Source organism: Sphaeramia orbicularis, chromosome 16 (genome assembly GCF_902148855.1).
Source record: "Sphaeramia orbicularis chromosome 16, fSphaOr1.1, whole genome shotgun sequence".
NCBI classification, from domain to species: domain Eukaryota; kingdom Metazoa; phylum Chordata; class Actinopteri; order Kurtiformes; family Apogonidae; genus Sphaeramia; species Sphaeramia orbicularis.
The window spans coordinates 34,315,362-34,338,482 of record NC_043972.1 but is presented as its reverse complement, the minus strand read 5'-3'; the positions used below and the strand labels follow the sequence as shown (position 1 = coordinate 34,338,482).

Below are 23,121 nucleotides of genomic sequence, written 5' to 3'. Positions count from 1 at the left end.
ATATATATGGATGAAGTTTTGTTTAGTCATGACCATCTAAACGAAGTCTGCAAGATATCTGACTGGTAAAATACATCACTAATACTTCACTACATACACTTCCACATGTTTAGATATTTGTTATATACAATGTAAGTAATTTCCGAGCTAGCAAAAAATGTGAATGGTTGGTATAAATTGAATGGAAAACGATCTTTTGTAATTGATCCCATTCTATTTTTACTTGTCAACGAAATCGTTACATCTCTGTAATGTAACACCCTTTTTAGCTAATATGTCATGTCAGTCACAGCTGTTATTCTAAATTTTCATTCTCTTTTACATTTCTCTTTAAACTTGGCAGTGCTTTTGTAAAGAACGCCCTAAAGAAAAGGAAAGCACAACAGAATGCCAGCACATCTGTACAGGGAATGGAATAAACAGCCAATTCTACACCGTTTTCTCCTGTGACTCTTTCCATCAGAGCAACAAAGATCAGTGCTCTAACTGAACATGTGTCATAAAAGAAGGTCAACACACAAGTGAAGATGAACCCCTATTTCACCTCTCACTTCAGGAGGGATCTTTTTCCTCATTTTCATTTGTTGTAGACATATTTGATTTCTGTTTATTCTGTTTATGACTGAATGTCATTGTGTTAATTATATTGACAAAGTTGGAGCATTAGCTCCTGTATTTTGTTGCTGTTCCTTTTCTACTCATCTCAGTGCAGAGTCAGGGTTAAGGGTTTGAGTCTGTCCAGATCTGGATGACGACAAACTCTGTATAGTCGGAATTCAGTAACAGAGTTCTTGGAAATGTGTGAAAGGTAAATACCAAGATTATGAACATATCAAGTTACAGTTACTTCTACTGTATGCATGCTTTTTTTTTCTTTTTTTTTTTTAAATCACTGTGGTTTTGTGGTGTAATTTAAAGTTGTTCTAATATAATTCTTAATTTCTTGTTCTTGCATATCAGATGTCTGTCTGATAATCTTTCTTCTTTGCAGACATACTCTGTATTCAGGCAGCCCTTTGTGATCTGGTTCAAACAGGGATGCTGATTCAGAAACTACAATCAGCAAACTCAGTGTTATTCTCCACCCAGTTACACAGTCATCCTTCATCCATCTAACAAGTTTGACGCCAAACCTGCTGCAAAATGTAGTGAAATTCCTAAGGTGATCTGTGTACTTACCTTTAACCTCACTGAAAAACTTACACAAAAAGCCAAAAATGTGATTAACAAGACAAGTTCAAAGTAATCTTTGTTGTTGTCCTCCCTTCTTATCTTTTGTCAGGTGGTTTCTCAGCCATAATGCTGAGCTGTGATGAGGTATGTCCAAAGTAAATGCTAACAGCTGTGAAGTTCAGATCAGTATCTACCCAACAATAGTTTAAACAAACTGACAATGGCCAGCAAGCCAATTTGTCAACACTTAGATACAAAAACTGGAATTGTCAAAGCAATGACATGATGGATCAGAAAATGGACATTAAAGCAAGGTTCTTTCAGTTGGGCCCTTATTGTTGGGCAGTAGTGAGTGACTTGTGAAAAAGTCATTCTGTCATTGATTTGATTCTACTATTCTCAGCATCTTCTTTAATGTCCCCTAAAAATTTTTTGAAGTTGAGCAATAATTAAAGCTACTAGGTATGTCATGTACTGAAAGTCTTCCATTCTTTGTTTTTTCATGCACATACCAAGGGATTGTGTAACTGAGAAGAACTTGATTGTAAGAATAGGCATGTTTTTATTTTGTTGTTTGCATGGTAGAAAATTTTATCACATCTTCCCCTAAGCTTAATTTGGAGTTGCTATATCCATTGTTTGTTGACCTTGCAATAATATTGCATTGAATCCTTTGTCTTCCTACTGCACTGTATTTTCAGTTTATAACTTTAACCAATCAGTGATGGCTGCAAAGATTTTCCCTGTAAGACTGCTGAACTGAAGAGAACCTATCCTGCATGATCTTGGTACATCTCTTAAGGTCAACCTTGCCCTACCACTCCTTGTCAAACTAGTCCTCATAAAAAAATAGTCAACACTGTTGGAATTATCGCTGGACTTTTTCCTTGTAGCACTCCAACTTGTTCTTACTTTCAGTAAGTATTATGGACATTTGTTACTGATAAATGCATCCCTGGAATTACCTCAAGAAAGTCAACTTTGTTTGCACTGAGATCTATCACTAAAAGGAGAGACTCTACTGAAAAACATCACAAGTTGGTTCCAGGACAGTGTAACAAGACACTGACCAATGACTTTGGAGGGTATTCTCCCCTGATTACCACTGGACACTATGGACTTGTGTTTCCATTGAGAAGGCAAACTATACTGTTAGCACCAAATACAACTTCTTTCACTGCACCAAACTGCATACTTACTACATCAGGTGTGCACATCTGTTTTTAGACAGTGCATGATGGGAGCGGCACGTGTGAAACGTCGCTTCAGTGCTGTGGTGGATGGGCCAGTGGAGGAGGAGGAGGTCATGAGGCTGGCACAGAGTGCTGCAGATACGGCTAGGGCAGGGGGGAGCCCAACAGGGTCAGGGACCCCGCCAAGCCCTTCTCCGACCCATGCCCTCAATGGCAAAGCTCTACCTCTTCAGAGCAACACCAACAATGCACGGAGGCAGAGTTTCATTGAAGAATCAGTTGGAGGAGATGCAGGAGGAGAAGGCGGAGTGAGAGCAGGAGGAATGTGCTCAGGGCTAAGACGTGGAAGAGGTGGTAGTGGCGGAGGAAGAGAAGGCCGTTCCTCTTCGGACCAGGACTCACTCTCTTCCCCTTCCAGTACCAGCCGCCGTCGCACCAGGCGCTCAAGCCGCCGGCCCCGACAACGCTTTGTGGGCAAGGACGGACGCTGCAACGTCACCTTCGTCAACATGAGCGAGAGGGGCCAGCGGTACCTCAGCGACCTCTTCACTACCTGTGTGGACATCCGCTGGCGCTGGATGTTAGTCATCTTCACCCTCTCCTTCCTTCTCTCCTGGCTGCTTTTTGGATTTGCTTTCTGGCTCATTGCCTCCGCGCATGGGGACCTCTCCATTCGGCTCACCCCAAGCCCAGGTGCCTCCTCTGGAACAGGGGAGGCCGGGTCTGGAGGGGAGTCTGATGGAGAGGTAGTGGTTGAGGAGCCGTGTTTCTTCCAAGTGAACAGCTTCATGGCGGCCTTTTTATTCTCCTTGGAGACACAGACATCCATAGGTTACGGATTCCGAAGTGTAACCGAAGAATGTCCCCTGGCGGTGGTGGCGGTCGTTTTGCAGTGCATTGTGGGCTGCATTATTGACGCCTTCATCATCGGGGCAGTCATGGCAAAGATTGCCAAGCCCAAGAAGCGCAATGAGACTCTGGTGTTCTCTGACACAGCTGTGGTGGCACTGAGGGACGGAAAACTTTGCATGATGTGGAGAGTTGGAAACCTACGGAGGAGCCACCTGGTAGAGGCACATGTCCGAGCACAACTACTGAAAGTAAGTGAAACTAGGGTAATGGACATGATAGAAAAAAGAACTGAAACAGTAAAGTAATGATTAGGACAAGTCATTCTTACAAAATAGGCTAAATACTACAGGTTTGTGAAACATGAAGACAGAAGGGAAGTGTCAGAAAATAGGTTGTTACTGTGAGTCAGCAGTAGAGGAAAAAAGGTTGCAGAGAAACAGAGAGCATTTAGACCATCTGGCCTGTATTCTGTGGACCGTAGTTAATGAGAGCTTGTTTTATTTTCCCTCAGGGGTTAGGAAGATTTACCATGGATTAACTTGCCTACAATTCTTTAACTGGGGACCATTGTCCTTCGTCATCTCATTTTCTCTTGCGTGAACTGTGGGTTTGGGGGATTGCAGTCTATGTATGCTGATATTTATCCTGTCTAGCCTAGTCTAACCTTATTTGGGTAATTTTGAAACTTTACCCATGTTTATTTGATTGTTTGTGTGTTTTGTTAGTCATTGCTCAGTGAATGTTCTTGCATCTGGGCCAATGAAGCTACAGCACAAACAATTTGATCTCTCTTAATAGCATGACCATATTAAAGTTCAGACAGGGCAGATAAGATTAAAGTTTGTGAGGATCAAAGCAATACAGTTCATAATGCTGGGACTGGATATTGTTCTATAGTATGGGATGGGTGAGTGATAAGCCTGTGCAGGTATGACCAAATATTAAGCTTTTAGGTCACACATTTAATTTCCAATAATTTTCTTGGGTAGCCTAGGAATGTGGCATCAAATAAATAGATTTTTTTTCCATATAGGAAGTGAAGATAATCTCCTGCTTCCACATTGGAAATAACTTCTAATCTCCCTTCCTTATTTTCCTACACATGAGAATACATTTTCTAACATCACAGCATGTAATATGAACATTTTTCTGTATGACTTCACGTCTATAATATTCTGTCTTTCTTACTCCCAGTCAAGGGTGACACCAGAAGGAGAGTTCCTTCCCCTAGACAATATGGACATCAATGTGGGTTTTGACACCGGCACTGACCGCATTTTCTTGGTCTCCCCGGTGACTATTGTACACGAGATCAACGAAGAGTCTCCCTTTTTTGAGATGGACAGAAAAACCCTGGAGAAAGACTCGGAGTTGGAGGTTGTGGTCATACTCGAAGGCATGGTGGAAGCTACAGCCATGACCACGCAGTGTCGCAGCTCCTATCTGGCCTCTGAAATCCTCTGGGGACACCGCTTTGAACCTGTGCTCTTTGAGAGGAGAGACTGCTACCAGGTCAGGGACTTATTTTTTTTGTTGCCACAGCCAATAAAATGCTTCTTACAAATGTGTTCATCCCAATTTACTTTTTCATTCTGCCCTTTTTCCAGGTGGATTACTCTTTCTTCAATAGGACATATGAAATTGAGAACACTCCTTCATGCAGTGCTAAAGACCTGGCTGAACAGAAGTACATTCAAAGTTCATGCTCGTCATTCTGCTACGAGAATGAAGTGGCTCTGCAACTTGTTTCCCCTGAGTCTGAGCAAGGCCCAGAGTGTCCCTCCCCACCAACCAGGAGACAGTCTCTGTCAGAACATCTCCACTATAACTGAAGGTGTAGGATAGCTGCCCTCAAAGGAAAAAAAAGACAAGAAGTTGACCCAGGGGTTTAGAAGATGTACAGGTAAAAAGAGCAGCATAGACAGGCAGACTTCATGAGATGTGATGGACGTACATGGATAATGCCATGAGCTGCTATTGTTAGAAACTGGGAGATAGGAAAGAAAGTGCAGAGTAGGAGAGAATCTAGAGAAAGTGTACAATGTTCTGAAACACATTGTGGGATAGAACCCAGAGTACAGATGTAGACAGGAGATCCACAGTTAGAGTTTTTGGGTCTGCTTGTTTGGAGATGGGATTACTACCTTGTTGTCTGACTGGCCCTGGCAATCTTGCAGAATCGTTGAAAACTTGTGTCTCATCTGGCCCATCACTACCACAACACGCTGGATGGCTCTTATACCTAACCAGCAGGATGTACAATAGCACCCCATGGTGGTTTTAACCTGCAACTGCACATCCTTTGTGGTTTTGGAAAGACCTTTGGACCTGAAATGAATGGCAGTGTACCTACTAAGGTACAACTCAGGAATGTATTCCACCATGATGAAGACTTATCATTTTAATGTTTTATTTTTGTATGGTAAGTATGGACTGTATACCTTTTGTATTATTATGAGTTTAAATTGTTCTTGAGACTGTTAGACTAGAGAAACAGTAACATGGAGAAACTGCTGGAAATTGGCAGCGGTTTTGAGCAGTATCTATCCATGTAATATATATTTACTATTTTAATGTGTAATGCAAAAATGCTGATGGATTGTAGCCTTTGCTTTAATTAATCAATGTGTTGTGATGAGTTGAATGCCATTTTTGAGCTCTAGTAGTGACAGAGATCAGATAGTCACAAGACAATCACAAGACCTACTTTCTTACATTAATACATGCATTATATCATCCTTTATTGTGTTGCTAAAATCAACTCAGATCACAAAATTGATTTACCCTCATGCTTTTGGATTCCTGGCACAGTGGTTCATGAATCCAAGGCAAATGAGCTGTTCTTGTTGACTCTGAATTCACTGGAGGCTTACGGACACCTCCACAATCACCCGAACACAAATTAGTGTTAGACTGATGCGGATAGTGATGTTGGGATGATTTATCATTCCTTTATCTTGAGAAGGGAGCAACTGTTTAACATCCTCTTAAATTGCAAAGAGTCACATTTCAAACTACACCACATTCATAAAATGATTCTTTATCATTGTGTTTGTAAAATCATGTAGCACCCAAGTTATTTGAATGTGTTAAGAGTTGGTTTCTCTCACAAACTGTGAGAACATTGTGGAGGGTGGTGCCTTCATAACAGTCGAGACATTTTAACCCTTAGTCTGCAGCAGTTTCTTTGATGCTTAAATTGTATTTATTTTGTGGGACTGTATTTTGAGAAGAATTCATTGCGCAAAAGTGATTATTTTTCAGTCACCCTAACACTTGCAATATGCAGTGCTAAGCAGGCCTGTCTATGCAGAGAAATTACTGTGAATCTACTCTATGACTGGGTAGTCTCAATATGACTTTGCACTGATACTGTGCAAATGCTTGTAGCTGTATTATGTTATAGACTATATAATAGTTGCACTTTGTTGTATTACATTGCACCTGGAATGTTCTTGTTTATTTCAAATCCTATGTTATTTTATAGTAAACTATGCCACCTGAGAATTTAAGCCTGCTGATTACAGGAGTATAACATAATGTGTTGACCAATAATCAGCCTGTTCAACGCACAACCTGGGAACTTGTTCTTTGTACTTTGCACTAATATATAGAAACAAATATTGCTAATGAAGCTCTACAACAGCACAGTGTTTATGGGACAGCTCAGTTTAACCTCAGTGAGTAAGTAGCAGTGTTTCAGTTGAGTAATTGAAAAGAGATTCTATGGAAACTCAGGGGAGAATGAGGCATTGCTCAGATATTATCCATTACAATTAGTGTTGATGTTGTTCTATGTTTCTGTCCTCTCTTATGCCTCTCTTTTATGGCTGCCATGTTCTATTTATTGGCTGCATGTGGGGTCAGACCATCCACCCTTCCTCCACTTCCATGAAATGTCACTTGAACTTAAAGTACCATCACTTTCCCCATGTTAGTAATTGTTAAACACTCTGAAGGAAAGATGCTTATGGATTATTTGGTCATTTCAACAAGTGTTAAGAGTTTTCAGTCTCACTATACACAGTAAACCATGAAATAGATAAAATTTCAAGATTTCTAACAAGCTACTGAGACAAACCAATGAATGCTGTAGTTTTCTGTCCCAGGTTATTTTTCCAGAGAAAAATATAATTTTTTTAATTTCGGAATTTATAGTAATATTATTTATTTGTAAAATAAATTATGTTTATATTTATTTTGTAGTAATTTCAGAGCTGCCTCTTGCACATAGCACTTCCAAAAACTGAACACTGGTGTAGAGCAAATAAAACATCTGAATTTAAATTCTTGTTTGCTTCTTTGTTTGTTTTTTGACGTTCATGTCAAAAGATCCTACACTGTTCACTTTTGTGTTGTTTATCAGAGCTTCCATCATACATTTATTAACACTGAAATAGTTTATTGAATAGCAATGTAACATGAGGAAAATGCATTTGTAAAGGCTTTGGTCAAATGTTACAAGATGGAGATTCACAGGTAATGTGATGAAATTGGGTTTTTATTAAATATTAATATAAAAACTTCCTAAGGATGTTGATCGTGATTATGTCATTACTGGTACAGCTCCCTACCAGTGATAAGATTCGTGTAGATGACATTTCTACCATGAACCTGCCTGTGACAGAGTATATCAAGACTTTATCCATAAAATCATAATGATTTTTATAAGGACATGAATGAATGGATGGATGATGTAAACAAGTCACTAAATATCTTGTAATATATGAATTGTTTTATTCTATATATATATTGTTCCTTTTATACAGTGATAGTGTTACTTATGTTATTATAAACCAAAAATATGAACTGAGTACATGAGAAAGGAGATGGGATACAAAAAAAGCACACGGTCACTGACAACAGGCACTAGGCACAGAGATGATGCAGTCTGCAATATTATACACCTATTAAGAATTAAAGATTGCACACAGACATGATAAGATCCGAATATGACAAGCTTGTTTTTTGGCTTCTTCATCAGATTTATTGTAGTGGATTAATTATAAACAATTTATGATATAATATAATATAATGTAATTGATATATGATGTATTAAACTGATATTAAACCCTGCCATTTTAGTTATATTTTTACATGCAGTAAGTGTTCATTAATAGCCCTGAGTCCATGAGAGTTTGGGTTCAGTCGGATTTTCAGGGATGATCTGAATCACGCGCCTGGGGTCAGATTATTCAGAGTGAACCACAGAAGTGTTTTTTTTCGTGGATTCAAACAAATCCGATCTCAGATCTGTGTCTGCGGTCACTGGCAGCCGCTGAGTGGTAAACAAAGAGCGCGCAAATCTCCCTACACTAGCGCGAGAGTGCCGCACGGACACCTGCTGCAGCATTTCAATTGGCTGTGATCCTTGTTAGTCACCATAAGTCCCGCCTTACATCATCCACGATTGGTTAAGGATGGAGTTTTTTCCTGCAACGGTTGACGCCATTCGTCACCGCTCCCGTTTCGTGCCAGTTCGGGGGCGGAAATCTCCCGTCGCATTCATGAGGCGGGTTCAAGGTTCTGTTGTAGATCTGGATTGGAGTTGTTTCTCTGTGGGGTTTGACCGAGAAGCGTTTTCTAGCGTCTGATTGGACTGACAACAGGAAGTGCAGCTCCCGGCTTGAAGCCGTCGCTTTGCCCTCACTGCTTTCTGTCTACTTACGGAGAAGTGTGTGCGGCTCCACTGAGAGAGCGCTGCAATGATAAAAGCCGCATATGCGGTAGGCAACACACCTATCAGACAGGAAAATACCTAAGAAACAGCCCCAGCCCTGTTCACAGCGCACCACAGCCTTATTCACGACCAGGAGAGGAACCTGAAGGTGAGACGTTTAATTGCCTTTCTGTAATCTAACTCGTATAGAGCCTGTGTGTATCCTAAACGTGTCATATTTCAGTGGGGTTGGCTAACCTCGCTAGGTCAGTCTAAATGCGGTGGCATATCGCCTAAAAATGAAACCGTGGTGGGACTTGAGGCGTCCATACCGGTTAGATTTTTATGTAGCAGGAGAGGCTTACATCGAGATGTCCTAAAGTCGGGCAAAGGAAGAATGATGTCCATAAATGGATTTCGACCTATTTAATTGTATGTTGTGGACCAGTAACAGTAATAATAGTAATGTATCCAAATAAGCCGGTGGAAATGAACAAGCTTTGGGCTGCCACATGCACGCGCTTTGAACAGTCAATTAAAGGCTGGGCCCATGTGATTGTTCATGTCTTATGTCCAAGGTGTGGTTACCTCCGTCAGGTTTTGTTCTGAGGCTCCAAAATGCAGGTGATTTGCAGGGGTCACACCGCAGCTGTAGAGCCCTGCAGCCGCACTGTAATTATTACACCCACTGGCTTCATAATGTCACCTCTCCTCACTGTCCGTGCAGTGCGCAGATGCCACCCTGATTATCACCGATAAAATGCCACTTCGCATCAAAGCTGTTGGAAAAAAGGCGTCTCCTGCTCCCTCACGCACGCACAATCAAACGCAGGCACCCACACATTAATTAGACACACGTACACACCCACCGCAGGACCCCCCGCAGTGGATGACCTCAGTGCAAACTCAAAAGGTATTGTCTGTGGGCTGCTGCTGCTGCTGCTGCTGCTGCTGTTGGTGCTCGGGGTGTTGCTATGGAAGAGGGCAGGCAGGTTTTGGCAACTCCAGCTGCTGCAGGACGGGGTTGTTGGTCAGTATCGGCTGTACTGCACCAACAGCAGGTCTATGGATATGTGTGTGTAAAGACTCCCTCACAGGGGGACTGAGCAGCATCATAGTCTGCAACTGTACAGCTTTTGTGTCAAAGTTGATTAGGGAAAATGATTGAGTATCCATACCACATAATAATGAGACGCATTTACGAACAGTATGACCGTTGCTGTGGTAGGCATTGTTGTATCTCTGTTCAAGATGTTACTTTTGTGGCACTGACTGAATTTCATTGAAAAATGTATTGCTGTGATACCACATTTAAACACCTTGGTGCATACAACATGTATGCATGACTTTTATTTGTTATTATCAACGATATTACACTCAGTCCACTTAAGTCATCGTAGATGTGGAAAAATTCCATCCTCCTGTAAGATTAAACTAAAGTCCTGAAACAGACAATTTGATCTGTTGCATAGTTTCATATTTCTGCATTACAAACCTGCTCCGAGTGTACAAAATAAAGATAAGCTTGAGATTTTTAAAGTTATGTATGTATTTTTTTTTTGGAGGGGGGGATAAAAGGAAAGCTTGATGTAGAGAAAGTGGTTTAAGAGCCAGAATCCAAACCAAGGTATGACATTTGCACTGTTTCAAGAAGTAACTCTGGTATTTGTTGACAATAGAACAAATCCTGAACCAAAATGGCTGGATTGAAAGCTGCTTTATGTCACTGAGGAATCACATATTTTCCATAGTGACTGGCAGGGTGGTGGCAACTCCTTTGTCATCATGTTTATCCCACACCCAGAGTCATTTTGTAGTAACAGGTATGGTAACAGCAGGGTCAGAGACCAGCACTGTCATGAACAGTCTCTGAGATACATCATGCATAGCAGGAATCAAGCCTGATGACATTTCTTTGGAGGCATGGAGACACCTAATAGTTAACACACACTGCTTGAACCCGTTTGCTTGTTTCGAAGGCTCACTTAAGAATTATCAGCTCACTCCTCCATAACATGCAATTTTCATCTTCATAATGAACTGTCACACATTTTAACAGTTTACCAGCCATCTCATCTTTCAGTCAATCAGAAAAAAATCAATCAGGCTATTTAAAAGAAGGTTATTATTTGACGTTGACAATGCTAACATTCAGTGTGGTATCTTGAGCCAGCGTTAATGCTTTTTAATGTATATTTGTCAAATATACCAGTTAATGAGTGCAGCAGCCAGATCATTTTAATGAGTGTCATTTCCTCTTCTTTCCACCAAGAGAACTTTTCCCAGATTATTTCTTGGTTGTCAGAGCAAGTCTAACATTCTGTCATAGTTGCTACTGCATTTTCTCAGATTATAGACTGTTTTCATGTTTCACTTCAAGCCACTGTAATGTCATGTCTCACAAGAAAATTGTCCCTAAGGTGAATTCACATTCCGCTGCCCCTCAGTGAAGTTTTCTGCTAAGTCGAGTGGTACATTTACTCAGTTACTGTTTGTACTTGTACTTTATTTGGGTATATCCATTTTATGTATAATTCAACTCCTTTTGATTTCAGGTGGAACTATTGTATTTCTTCTTCTACTAAACTTGTCTAGCTTTAGTTACTAGTTGACTATCAGACAAAGATACTACACAATAATAATCATAATCATAACTGTATCGTAACTCCTAAAATTTCCACCTTAAAACAGACTTATGTCAGTTATTTCTTCTTCTTCCTTCCTCAGCTGTATCTGGTGTTGTGACACACTGCTCTAACACTGCCTTGGTATTTATAGTTAAATGATGTGAGGAACCAAACCAGTATCTCTACTTAACTACTTCAGTTAGATTTTGCTGGCATTTTTCTTTAAGTAGCATTTTTCATGCAGTATTTTAGCATTGATATGTTAAGTAAAGCATCTGAATACTTCTTACATTGTTGCTGATGTTTTCCTTTTGTTTTTACAATAGATTCAGTTTATTTCATACCTCACTCTTTCTCCCTCTCCTTACTTTTCCACCCTTATTTCTTCTTTCTTTCTCCCTCCCCCCTCACTGTCATGTCAGTTTACTCAAACAGTTGATGTATCTCGCTGCTCCCCCACCCCCCCCCCCACCCCCCCACCCTACCCACTGATCTCTGTGCCTTCTCGCATCCCTGTCTTCTTCTTGGTTTCTCCTATCTTTCAATTAGGCCATCTCTGGTCCGTTCTCAGCTGTATGTGGCCTGCATGCTTCCACTGCTCTTCATTTATGTGTGGGTGATGTCTTGACACAGAATCACATCACTGTCATTGCCTGACATCACCCACAGCACTTGTTTTTCCATGAGGAGTCTAATAAGACAGTAGGCCACGAAGAGAAAAGTCTCACATAGCCTTGTTTTTTTTCTGTCCCCCTTTTTTTGTCCTCATATAGTGCCAGTAGTACCATGTCCAGGCCAACAGGGGGCGGTGCCAATGATGTCACCCGCTTCCTCACGTCGGGGGTGGGGCCAGGTTCTCCCACCTCCAACTCGTCTGTATTCTCTGCTGCCAGCCAGGCCGACTGGGCAGCCAAGAGGCTGGTGTGGGTGCCATCAGAAAAGCATGGCTTTGAGGTAAGCTGGTGTGGTCTCTTGCATGTTCTCCCTGTGCTTGCGTGGGTTCTCTCCGGGTACTCCAGCTTCCTCCCACCATCCAAAGACATACACTGATTAGTTTAATTGGTTAATCTAAATTGCCCATAGGTGTGAATGTAAGAGTGATTAGTTGCTTGTCTCTATGTGTCAGCCCTGTGATGAACTGGTGACGTGTCCAGGGTGTACCCCGCCTTCACCCATAAGTAGCTGGGATAGGCTCCAGCGACCCCTGTGACCCTAGTGAGGATAAAGCAGGTTCAGAAAATGAATGAATGAAAGAACAGTGTGATCCACTCACAACCAAGTCTGTGGATGTTTGTAAAGTGCACCAACTTTGGTTCAGATCACAGTGAAGGCAAAATAAGGGTCATCTATTGTTTCAGGGGCCAAAAGCAACTAGGAGAATGATAACTGAAATTCAGAATTCATTTTTGGACTAAAACTAAATAATATTGATATAAACTCAACCTTTTGATGATATAACCTTTAAATTAACAATGAAATCAAATAAAAAAGTGATCCTCAGCAATTTTTTTGCATTATGTGTTGTCAGTTTGGGAGACTCATGCATCATTAGTGCTAGGAAATGCATGAAGTGTTGGTCCATTAGAGGAAAAGTAATGCATTAGGTATTATAAAATTCAGATATTCATAAAAATGCTGAATTTGAAATCCGATAATGGTCCAGTCTAAATTAAACGGTAGTGTTTGATATTATTTTTTTTACCATTACGGGGCAAAAATACCAGTGGCGCCCTAATTTTGGACCTGGTCAAGGTTAAATACCTGATTGGGAGCTGTAATTACCAATTGCTGATCAGATTTTGTCAAATACAAAATGAATTCCACAGTTCTGCTCTCAGTCTCAACCCAGAAGCTTGGAAAAGTGGATTCACATTTCCAGAAAAGGATGAAATGACATTAGTCTTTTGATTTGGACTGAGAGGAGAGAGCTGTACTTGAAAGGTGTTTATTTTTCAATTCTGGCATTTCCCCCCCGATTTCAGCTCCTGCACCATTAATTGAATCGCAAATGTAATAGCAATATCAACTTGTGCAATTACATAAACACTGCAGGTTAAAGGGCCAGGTTTAGGAGGGTATAGGGTGATCTTCCAGAAATGTGTAGTATACAGGTATAATTTGATATTTTGGATTTAGTGACAGTGAGTGGAGACAAATATTGCTTTAAGGTTAGATTTGACTTTTCTTAAAAAAAAAAAAAAAAAAAAAAGAAGTAATATCTGCATTTTTCTGTAAGAAGTATGTCAACCATGTAGACTCGAATTGAAATCCCAGAATTGCCATACCCTTAATAGTTGCAGTATGACTTTTTCAGCAAATGGTGCAGCCCTAGTTCAATTCTAATGCAAAGTCATTAAACCTGAGGAATTCCAGGAATTCTTTACAACTTGTTACAATCGTGTTTTGTCATTATCAGAGTATTAATCCTCTGGTAAATGATTAGTCTTAAGTATGTAGAAGGTGTGTCAGACAGGTGGGGCTGGACAGGGTGTGTGTGTGTCGTTATGTGTCTGTTGTCATGTTATGAGTTTTCACATAGTGATGCTGACGTTTCCAAGCTGTCCTTTGTTGGGCTCCTTGTAAAGCCGCCTTGTGATTCCTTCTTGCACATTTCCGCCAAATGACTATCACAAGGCCCCTGTCATGTTATTGATTTGTTCCCCTTTGACTCAGTACTTGTGTTCTGCACAGTTCAAGTTTTCACTGGTGAATATTGTTTGAATGTGACATACAGTATGAATTCGATGTCCTGTGTCTGAGTGTCCCTCTCTCTGTTGGACTGGTTTAATAGGGAGCTCTATGAATAGAACAATAGGCTTCTTCAGCCTCCTAATGTTAAAGAGGCCAGCTCACAGACACTGACTTCATTTTACACTCCAGATCTAAGAATGAGACAAACATCATAAACACACATACATATTCACACATTCATACTGCACATGACATGTACTTCCTCTAAAACAGGAGACACACTTGCTTTTATCCAATTTTATATTCTGGACATGTACTGTATTTCAGTCTGTGACTAATATACACCCACACAAGCAAACACATATTTTATGTGTTATGCATGTCAAGTAGCAGAGAGAATAAAGTGAAGCAGAGCAGAGTCCTGTGACCCACCAAAGCAACTTCCTGTTCATGTAGCACAAGACTAATGGCATCACAGCAGAGGTCCTCTTGTCCATTTGTGTCTCTAGCTCTTCTTGTCTAGTGTCAATTACAGTCATCCTCTAAAGTGAAGAGAAATTCTGCCAAACACTTAATTTGATAAATATTTTAAATCTGAGCCAGAGGGTTTGGATCTGAACTAGACCAGTGTTGTGTTGTGTTCCCGCTGGCTACAAATCTACAACTAATTATTTTGACCTTTTTTTTTTCCAAAGTGCACTATGCATTCTTTGAATTGTTGCTTTGCCTTTTGGGTTATCCCAGTGTTTTAACTCAGTGATTGCAAATTTGATCAACACTATGAATCACATTGTGAGTAAATTTCTCAATATCTAAGTTAATAAACCAAGTACATTGTCCTCGGTTGTGCATTAATTTACTGAATATTTTTCTGTTTATCATTTATGTGCATTGTGGAAACTGTTCATTGTTGGCTCATAAAAGTAACTAATACAATAAGTAATAACTTTTTAGGGGATTTGAGGCTTACAAACTGGAAGAAATGATTTGGAGAAAATCTATTTTAAGTGCTGGTAAAAAAAATAAATGCATATATATAGGCTATATACAGAGGATTTCTCATTTTTGTCATTGAAGTGTCTCTAATCTTGAATCTTCTCTGTCTCTAAATATAGTCAGCCAGTATTCGGGAAGAGCGCGGCGATGAGGTGGAGGTGGAACTGACCGACAGCCAGCGGCGGCTGACTTTGTCCAGAGAGGAGGTGCAGCGGATGAACCCTCCACGGTTCAGTAAAGTGGAGGACATGGCTGACCTCACCTGCCTCAATGAAGCTTCAGTGCTGCACAACCTTAGAGAAAGATACTACTCTGGTTTGATCTATGTGAGTGCACAAAACACAAAAAACAAATTCAGTAAAAAAAAAAAAAGTGGAAGAACTACACCCCAGACCACAAACATGCATGTTAGCAGGCTGTGTGCACATACAGTGTGTCATGTATTAGCACTGAACGTTCTGGCATCTCCTGTGTAACTGATACAGGCTGGTAAGAGAAGTGTGGAGTCAGTTTACATGTTGTTCAAGTGTGTGTGGTGGCAGTGGGGGGCGTCTTTAGTTTCTGCCGCAGAAAAGAGGTGATGAGAGTGCATATGAGATAAGAGTAGGGTTTAAGAGACAGAAATGGAACGTATGGTGATTTAAGACAATTATAACTGACATGCAAGGCAATAGATAAAGCAGCAATTAAAGTATAATATAATATAAGGAGTTGATGTAACTGAGCTGCCTTTTAATAGAGTGAATAATAGGAGAGGTAGCTAAAAGAAATGATCAAGAGATGAGCAGGGAAGAGCAGGGATGGATCATTGGAATAGTTTAGAGAAGCATCATTGCAATAAAAGATAAGATAAAGTGGTGTTTGTGAGATATGACTTTCACTACATTTGAAGGGCATTATGAAACTCTGATGTATGAGTGTAGACGGGCATGGTCTGGAATATACCCCACAATCACAAGCTGCACTTACACAAGCCACTATTTTGTCCTCTGGCTGAATGGATGGTGCAACAGTGAACACTATAAAAGCAGCACATTCAGAAATATTGGTATTTTAAATAAAGATAGTACTAACAGATTTATTATCATCTTTATTCAAGCTATGATTAGGTCTGCATGATATGGGGAGGATCTGCCATGTGGGTTAACATTGTTCAGTATAAGTTGCAATAGATAAACAGACTAATCTTGCACTTGCCACCAGATTAGCCAGATCAGAGTTGATATGACTGGCCTAGTGGTATGAATGCATGGTCTGAGTATTCATGGTTTCATATAATATGTCAAACATTTAGATGCTTTTTGTGAATTTACAATTTAGAGTTTGACAGACAGTGGATTTTTAAATTCTGATACAATACATGTAGTTTGAAACAGGAAAAGTTAATCAGACAGTTAGTAAAGTATTCTGGCTCTGACTTTTTCAGAAACTGGATGACTGTTTTCCAACTTAGAGGATTTCAGTCAAAGTAATAAATATCTAAATAAGTAAATCTACACAAAAGAATATGAATGTCAAGGAAGTTCATTAATAAATATAATTTAATTTATTGCCCCAGTGTTCTTAAGTTCACTTTATAAGCCTACTATTAACCTTTGGCTACTATTCTACAGATACTGATAGTTTCTAAAATGTTCTAAAATGATTAACTATAAAAATTATTAATTGCATTTCAGGCAGTGTTTTGCATTGTTTTTATTATGCATTTTATCGTGTTGATGAAAATGCCGTTTTAATGGTCGGCACTGTGATTGCATTATATTTGTCTGTGTTTAGTATATTAACAGGTTAAATTGTTGTCCTTGTTTAATATGTAGTCAATAATTTCCAGTCATTCATTGATTTAAACCCAGGTGACAACACCTGCCTGAATGTCAGATTAGGCTTTAAAGTTCAGAGGTGTTGTGTTCACTGGAGCCACTGTAACTAATTAGGATGCTCCCAACATGCATAATATATTAAATCCAGAAAGACAGAGCTGCATTTAGTACCTGGCACGTCTGTGGATTTACTGCTGTACTTTCTATTGTGAGAAAATAGTCCTGCACTTATCAAACAAGGGCACGTCTGTCCACTTTCACTTACTGACAGTGACTGGAACATGTAACTTGAATGAGTAAACATTTTAGCTCAGATGGAGACGGAAATGTGTGTGTTACCTTTTGAGTTCATATGAAGCTTTTGTATTCTGACTGAAGCGGTAAATCACTGTGGATGTCAATGTGAATCTGTTTCAACTGTGATTTTTCTGCTTCTTCCAGACATATTCTGGGTTGTTCTGTGTGGTGGTGAACCCTTATAAGAACCTGCCCATCTACACAGAGTCTATCGTGGAGATGTATAGAGGCAAAAAACGGCATGAGATGCCCCCGCACATCTACGCCATATCAGAGGCTGCCTATCGGAGCATGCTACAAGGTACTCAACCCTATCTGTAACCGCTGACCCTTAACTCAGTATGATAGTCCACCAAACCCAGAGATCTGCTATCAGCTCAGCGGACCTAGAAAATGTTAATGAATCTCACCTGTGATCTTTGACCACCACACCACACACACAGCACTTTTAAAGGTATGTTTTCTTAACATGGCTGTTGTCATCAGCTTAAAAAGTGAAAGCTGATCTGATGTCCAGGTGTGGCACTACATGCGATCTACTGACATTATTGTGTTGGTTGTGTTGATGATAGTAACCACATATTAGATTAGTGACAACAGTGCATGACAGAGATTTTTTCTGACGTTAGCTGTCATGTTGGCTTCATGTAAAGAAACACAGAGAATTCCCAGGACCATTTAAAAGTAGTTAAAGGCTGATTGAGCAATGCCTCAGCCTCAGGGTGTCTTCCAGAGATAACAGAATGAGACAGACGAGGCTCTGTGTCTAACTGTCATTGTATTTTCTACCACCACCCCCCTTAGGGCAGGTTGTAGGTGTGTTACCACAGTGATTGAACCTGTAGGACCAGTGTGGATTCTTCCTCAGTGAATGTGTGGGAATCAAAGCAAATACAAACCTTGTCCACCCTTTGACTACCAGTGTTGTGCGGTCGTGCAGTCTGGAGAGACCAGTTCAGCCAGTGACCTGCTTCTCTCCACAGCGCTAATTAGAGAGTGTGTGAGATGCCGAGAGTCAGAACACAGTCAGACATCGAAACATCTGAGAAGCAGCCTAGCGTGAGTCCGCAATAATATATTACCACCCATCAGAAGTTGAGGTGTGTGAGGCCCTGTTGAGCAGTCTAGATCACTTAACCCCTGGTCTGTGGGGGTGGAGTCTAGTGTAACTGGAGCCAGAAAATGGCATCGATAGCCTAACACCTATACATCACCTTACAGTGTGTTATTTCACAGAATCATATGTCTGCATATCTAGACATAGTTTTTTGATGTTAACACTGATGCCATTGTCACAAAAATGAAAAGTCACATTTAATATCAACATATTAAAAGGATGTGGTAAAAGCATTAACTTTGACTTTAGGCAAAAAGTAATAAATCTTTCCTATTTATTTTATTTCTGACTCATTCATTTGTCTTTTTACTGCTTTTTCTTTCACAGACAGAGAAGATCAGTCAATCCTTTGCACGTGAGTATCCTCTGTGTGAAATATTTACTTATAATAATGAGAAAAATTTTAAGGGATGTGTGTCACAGTAATTTATGAAACTATTAGTTGTCTTACTAATAGTGCTGTCAAATGATAAAAAAAAGTAATCAGATTAATCACAGGGTTGCTGTGGATTAATTTAGATTATTCACAATTAAATATCATTCATTTTTAATCTATATTAATCGCATTTCATTTTGCACAAGCAAACAGACTCAAGAAAGAAGGGAATATATGTGCACTTAACATGTTTATTAAGCACCTTCAACAGTTTCAACAAAACATTTTGAAACAAAAATGACTTGAAACAACTGTTCCGTCTTGGTTTTTTGTCCTCATATTTCCATCCAGAGGGCCAACGTGCTGTTTAGCATCTTCCATCTTTATGGGTTGGTTCTGCTGCCTGTCACTACCAGATCAACTGTCCATTTTCACATGCGTGATGCTAACTCTACTTGGACAAACTGCCCCAAATGTGTTGGCAAAGACGTTCAGAGTCATTCTGCACTGCAGATGGGTTAATTGCATTAAAAGTTTTAATCAGATTAATCATGATGATGGATTAATCCGCGTTAACACTTTAATTTTGACAGCCCTACTCACTAATAATTGTAAGTAATGATTTTATCAGTAATTATTTCTGTTCGTTTTATGCCAGGAAGGCTGTTTATAGTTCAGTTATACAGATACAGTAATGAAGAGTCTTTTATTGGCATTGAACACTGAAACATAGAAATAGAAGCTGAATTTCTGTTTATCTTTTAGGTTTGGCCAAAAATTGTACATGGTAAACATAACATAAATAACTATTACAAAAGTATAACTAAATAACCTAAATATGCAAAGCCTTTAAGTGAAGTATACAAAGACATGCCTGCTAATGACAGGGACCAATGAAAGTGAATCTCAAATAGTGTAAAACAATATGACAATACTGATGAAATGTGACATTGGATCATAATGACAATTATGCTAAATAATTACGATTAGTTCAAATATTTGCATTATGGTGATTATCTAATACTTGTGACAGGCATATGTAAATATGCAGCTGTGTTAATGTCCACATTCAGGTAGCGGACACTGCTCATTATCCATCATTTTCAAACACTTAGTACTAAAGGGTCAAATGTAAGGGCCTTGAATGTGAACATATCCTGTTGTCTGTCTGCGTCCATCATTTCTGTACTTAAATTCTTCTGTGTCTACCATTCATCTCTCTGTCATCTGTCTTCCTGCCAGACTCTTCCTGTCATTGTCAAAGATCCTCTATGTTCATCTTGAATCAGTCTTGAAGTGAATTTGGGACAAGCTTCTGCTTTTAGGCCTTTTACAGCCGCTATTTTTGCTCTAGTCTCCTTCATTCTTTTCCAAAAGCAACAATAGTGACTCAGTCTATATCCTCCACACCTGCTCTCTGTTTAGACCTGTGGCTTTCAATGCCCTGCATGGGCTCCATATTTATTGCTGTGATGAATGTGTGTTTGGCCATGTTTTTCCTGTCTCTTCTCCCTCTTTAAAATGCTCTTATATACCCTTTGTAAGTAAGACCATATGTGTTTAAAATGGACCTACTAATGTAAATATTTAGTGCCTGTGTCTCTGTGTTTCTTACTTGGTTTTGTCTCGATGTGTGAATCCTAGAGGTGAATCCGGAGCTGGGAAAACAGAAAATACCAAGAAAGTCATCCAATATTTGGCTCACGTCGCCTCCTCACATAAAGGTGGCACTCTGGGAAGGAACAAGGAGGCTTTACAGGTATGTCAGAGTAGAGAAAATGACATCAAAGTAGTAAGAGTACAAAAAAGCAAAAACTGTAAAGAAATAGAAGGATGATCTTCTTGCAGGTTTGTTAAAATGTTAAGAATTAAGGAAAAGACAGGATTTGGGGTAAATAAAATACAAAACACATTATAAAGAAAAATAATTAGCTGAAAAAAATATCTGTGGCTGCATCAATACGGTGGAAATATTTAAGAAATGTTTAACAAAACGTAATAAACATAGACGAAGTTAAATCCCCATTGAAGCGTGCTTCAGCTTAGGATCAGACTACACAGGCTTGTTACTAACCCCCACTCTCTAACCCTGGTTATTTGTTTCATTTTTTGGCTGCCGCTCTCACAAATCACAGTCACAAGCCACAATTTTCATACTTCTTGCTCTCTTCTCTTCTATACAATTGTGTCAAGGGGGGATGATTTCTGAATCTGTCCCAAATCCTTGGATCTTTTTTGTCTATTTATTCATACTCACTGATACTCGGATTCTCCTGCTGGGTTGTTTATATTCAGCAATCATACCGTGGCATGAGTTTTCTTTCTTCTCTTTCTCTGCTTATTTCTCTTGCTTACCCTCCTTCCTTCCTGCACTCGTTTTTCCTCATGCTCTTTCCTCTGCATTGTCCTTCTCTCTGTCCTGCATGTTCAGATGGATGGCACTAGGTCCTTAACAAGAGGCAGTACTATGGTGAACAGGGTGAGTTACCTTCCTGTCCCGTCCTTTTTGCTTTCAGCCTGTCCTATTTTCTGCGTAACGACATCTTCTTTGAATCTTCTTACTAACCTAAAGGCTACTGATGCAGTTCTTCATAACATTCAAGCCTTGTAACTGTGCAGTATATTTGTTTTTTATTGTTTGTATTCCTTTGTTTGTTGCTGTTGTTGTTGTCTTATTTGTCTTTTTTTGTATTGTTTATCTCACCTTTCTATCCACCCATTCTCCTCCCCCCCTTAAACCTCATTTTATTCACAATTCACCAGAGTGTGCAATATGTGAGTATACAAATATTTAGACCACTTGGGGTTCAGTCACTGGGGAAAAAGTAGAACGGCTAAGATTCTTTTAAGTGAATGGTGTTTTTCGTGCATAGTACTTTTCTAGGGCTTCTTTGATGTTTGCTTTTGGCCACTCCATTCTGGTGATACTCATTTGGCTGATGGTTGGTTTCTCTTTCTGAGAGACTCTTAAAGGCCAGAAGTGCAGTGGAGAAAGTGTACATACAGGTGTGGAAGTGGGTGCGACTGCTGGAGCAGTCATCAATGTGTGTACACTGTTGAGTATGTGGTTATGCCAATGTGTGCAGTGTACACTTAAAAGGGCATTTACCTCATGCTCTGCGTGTGTTAGTGGGTGCATGTGTGTATTTGTTGTGTCTCTGCCTTTAGTGTCAGCTGGCTGAAATTCCTTGACAGTTTCTTTTATCACCTCCTGCAGCTACAGCTCCCTAAATACCCATCACTGCTGCTGCTGCATCGACGGCTACTGCATTGGCAATGCGACAACTGCAGTAATGCATTGCAGCTATTTAGAATGGACCGAAGTGTAGCTTGTCTACAATGTTAGCATCTAATGCTGCAGCTTCCTCATTTTTTGTTGCTCTACAACAGCGGTTCTCAACTGACTCAAGCTTCAGTAATATATCATTTCTAGAGTCTACCTTTTAATAATTTAACATTCAGAATATGAGTAGTCGAACATGATTAATGCCTTTATTATTGATTGCTCAACTAATGAGGGATCTTCCTATTATCTCTTACTGAGGTTGAGAATCATTTGTTGCTGGGTCTCAGAGCTTGTGAGAGTTGTGGATGCTATTTTGGGCCCTAAAATGCACCCTTTAGTGCCCCTGCTCCTGAAGGATGACTCATGCATTGGTTTTATTTTACATAACAGATTGGTAGTCAGTCCACAGAGAGCAGGATTAAATGATGCATTTTGGCTATTAGGCCCTGTGGAGGAAGTCTTTTGTTGAGGCTTGTTCATCAATAGTCGTATCAAGCTGATTCAATGTCTGCTGTGTTTCTTAGGGCGAGCTGGAAAGACAACTACTACAGGCCAACCCCATACTGGAGGCCTTCGGCAACGCAAAGACTGTCAAGAATGACAACTCCTCCAGATTTGTAAGAGCAGCATAGACTGTTTATACAAACAGACTACTCTATGTTGAATGTCAACATATTTAATACTTACTTCAACACATTAAACCACTTCTTCTTTGTCTCTAGGGGAAATTCATTCGCATTAATTTTGACGTGGCAGGGTACATTGTTGGTGCCAATATTGAGACCTGTATCCTTTTAACCTATCTTTAAAGATCAGTCTTTCCCTTCCTAGATACGTACACAGTAGACAGATTTGAGCATGCACTTATTATTATCCTAACCATATGAATCAGACCTCCTGGAAAAGTCCCGGGCCACCCGTCAGGCCAAAGATGAAAGGACATTCCACATCTTTTATCAGTTGCTTTGTGGTGCTTCAGAAGCAACAAGAGGTGAGGAAAATAAAGCACACATCAGCCACAGTGGTATTCTGAA

General features: G+C 39.9%; 2 protein-coding genes across 13 annotated transcripts in view; both read left to right on the top strand.

Moving 5' to 3' along the window:
* Window positions 1–689: 689 nt before the first annotated feature.
* kcnj14 (potassium inwardly rectifying channel subfamily J member 14) lies at window positions 690–7,510 on the top strand. 7 transcript variants are annotated; one of them, XM_030157970.1, is made up of 5 exons: window positions 844–1,162; window positions 1,283–1,317; window positions 1,690–3,466; window positions 4,413–4,730; window positions 4,826–7,510. In XM_030157970.1, exons 3-5 carry the CDS (start codon window positions 2,408–2,410, stop codon window positions 5,048–5,050), a joined length of 1,602 nt encoding a protein of 533 aa, XP_030013830.1. In that variant the 5' UTR covers window positions 844–1,162; window positions 1,283–1,317; window positions 1,690–2,407; the 3' UTR covers window positions 5,051–7,510. The 7 variants fall into 7 exon arrangements, with proteins under 7 accessions (XP_030013831.1, XP_030013828.1, XP_030013832.1 ...); XM_030157971.1 differs by adding an exon at window positions 690–808 and having other exon boundaries at window positions 1,009–3,466; window positions 4,826–7,507; XM_030157968.1 differs by adding an exon at window positions 693–808 and having other exon boundaries at window positions 961–3,466; window positions 4,826–7,507.
* A 1,277-nt stretch (window positions 7,511–8,787) lies between these two features.
* The window catches only part of myh14 (myosin, heavy chain 14, non-muscle), a 34,225-nt gene continuing 19,891 nt past the window's right edge, over window positions 8,788–23,121 (top strand). For 3 of the 6 annotated variants that reach the window (XM_030157964.1, XM_030157962.1, XM_030157960.1), the window contains exons 1-11: window positions 8,788–9,046; window positions 12,278–12,458; window positions 15,311–15,517; window positions 17,453–17,609; window positions 18,753–18,780; window positions 20,446–20,560; window positions 21,233–21,280; window positions 21,565–21,576; window positions 22,612–22,704; window positions 22,810–22,873; window positions 22,980–23,078. In XM_030157964.1, the coding sequence (XP_030013824.1) occupies window positions 12,291–12,458; window positions 15,311–15,517; window positions 17,453–17,609; window positions 18,753–18,780; window positions 20,446–20,560; window positions 21,233–21,280; window positions 21,565–21,576; window positions 22,612–22,704; window positions 22,810–22,873; window positions 22,980–23,078 (991 nt within the window). In that variant the 5' untranslated portion in view covers window positions 8,788–9,046; window positions 12,278–12,290. The remainder of the gene's footprint in view (window positions 9,047–12,277; window positions 12,459–15,310; window positions 15,518–17,452; window positions 17,610–18,752; window positions 18,781–20,445; window positions 20,561–21,232; window positions 21,281–21,564; window positions 21,577–22,611; window positions 22,705–22,809; window positions 22,874–22,979; window positions 23,079–23,121) is intronic. The other 3 variants (XM_030157961.1, XM_030157965.1, XM_030157963.1) reach the window with 3 other exon arrangements.

Excerpts from the sequence above, each read along its gene's own strand:
- kcnj14 (XM_030157970.1), top strand. The coding sequence starts at position 2,408 with ATGATGGGAGCGGCACGTGTGAAACGTCGCTTCAGTGCTGTGGTGGAT. Across the intron at positions 3,467-4,412 it reads TCCGAGCACAACTACTGAAA|TCAAGGGTGACACCAGAAGG; the intron begins GTAAGTGAAACT and ends TCTTACTCCCAG. Across the intron at positions 4,731-4,825 it reads AGAGGAGAGACTGCTACCAG|GTGGATTACTCTTTCTTCAA; the intron begins GTCAGGGACTTA and ends CCCTTTTTCCAG.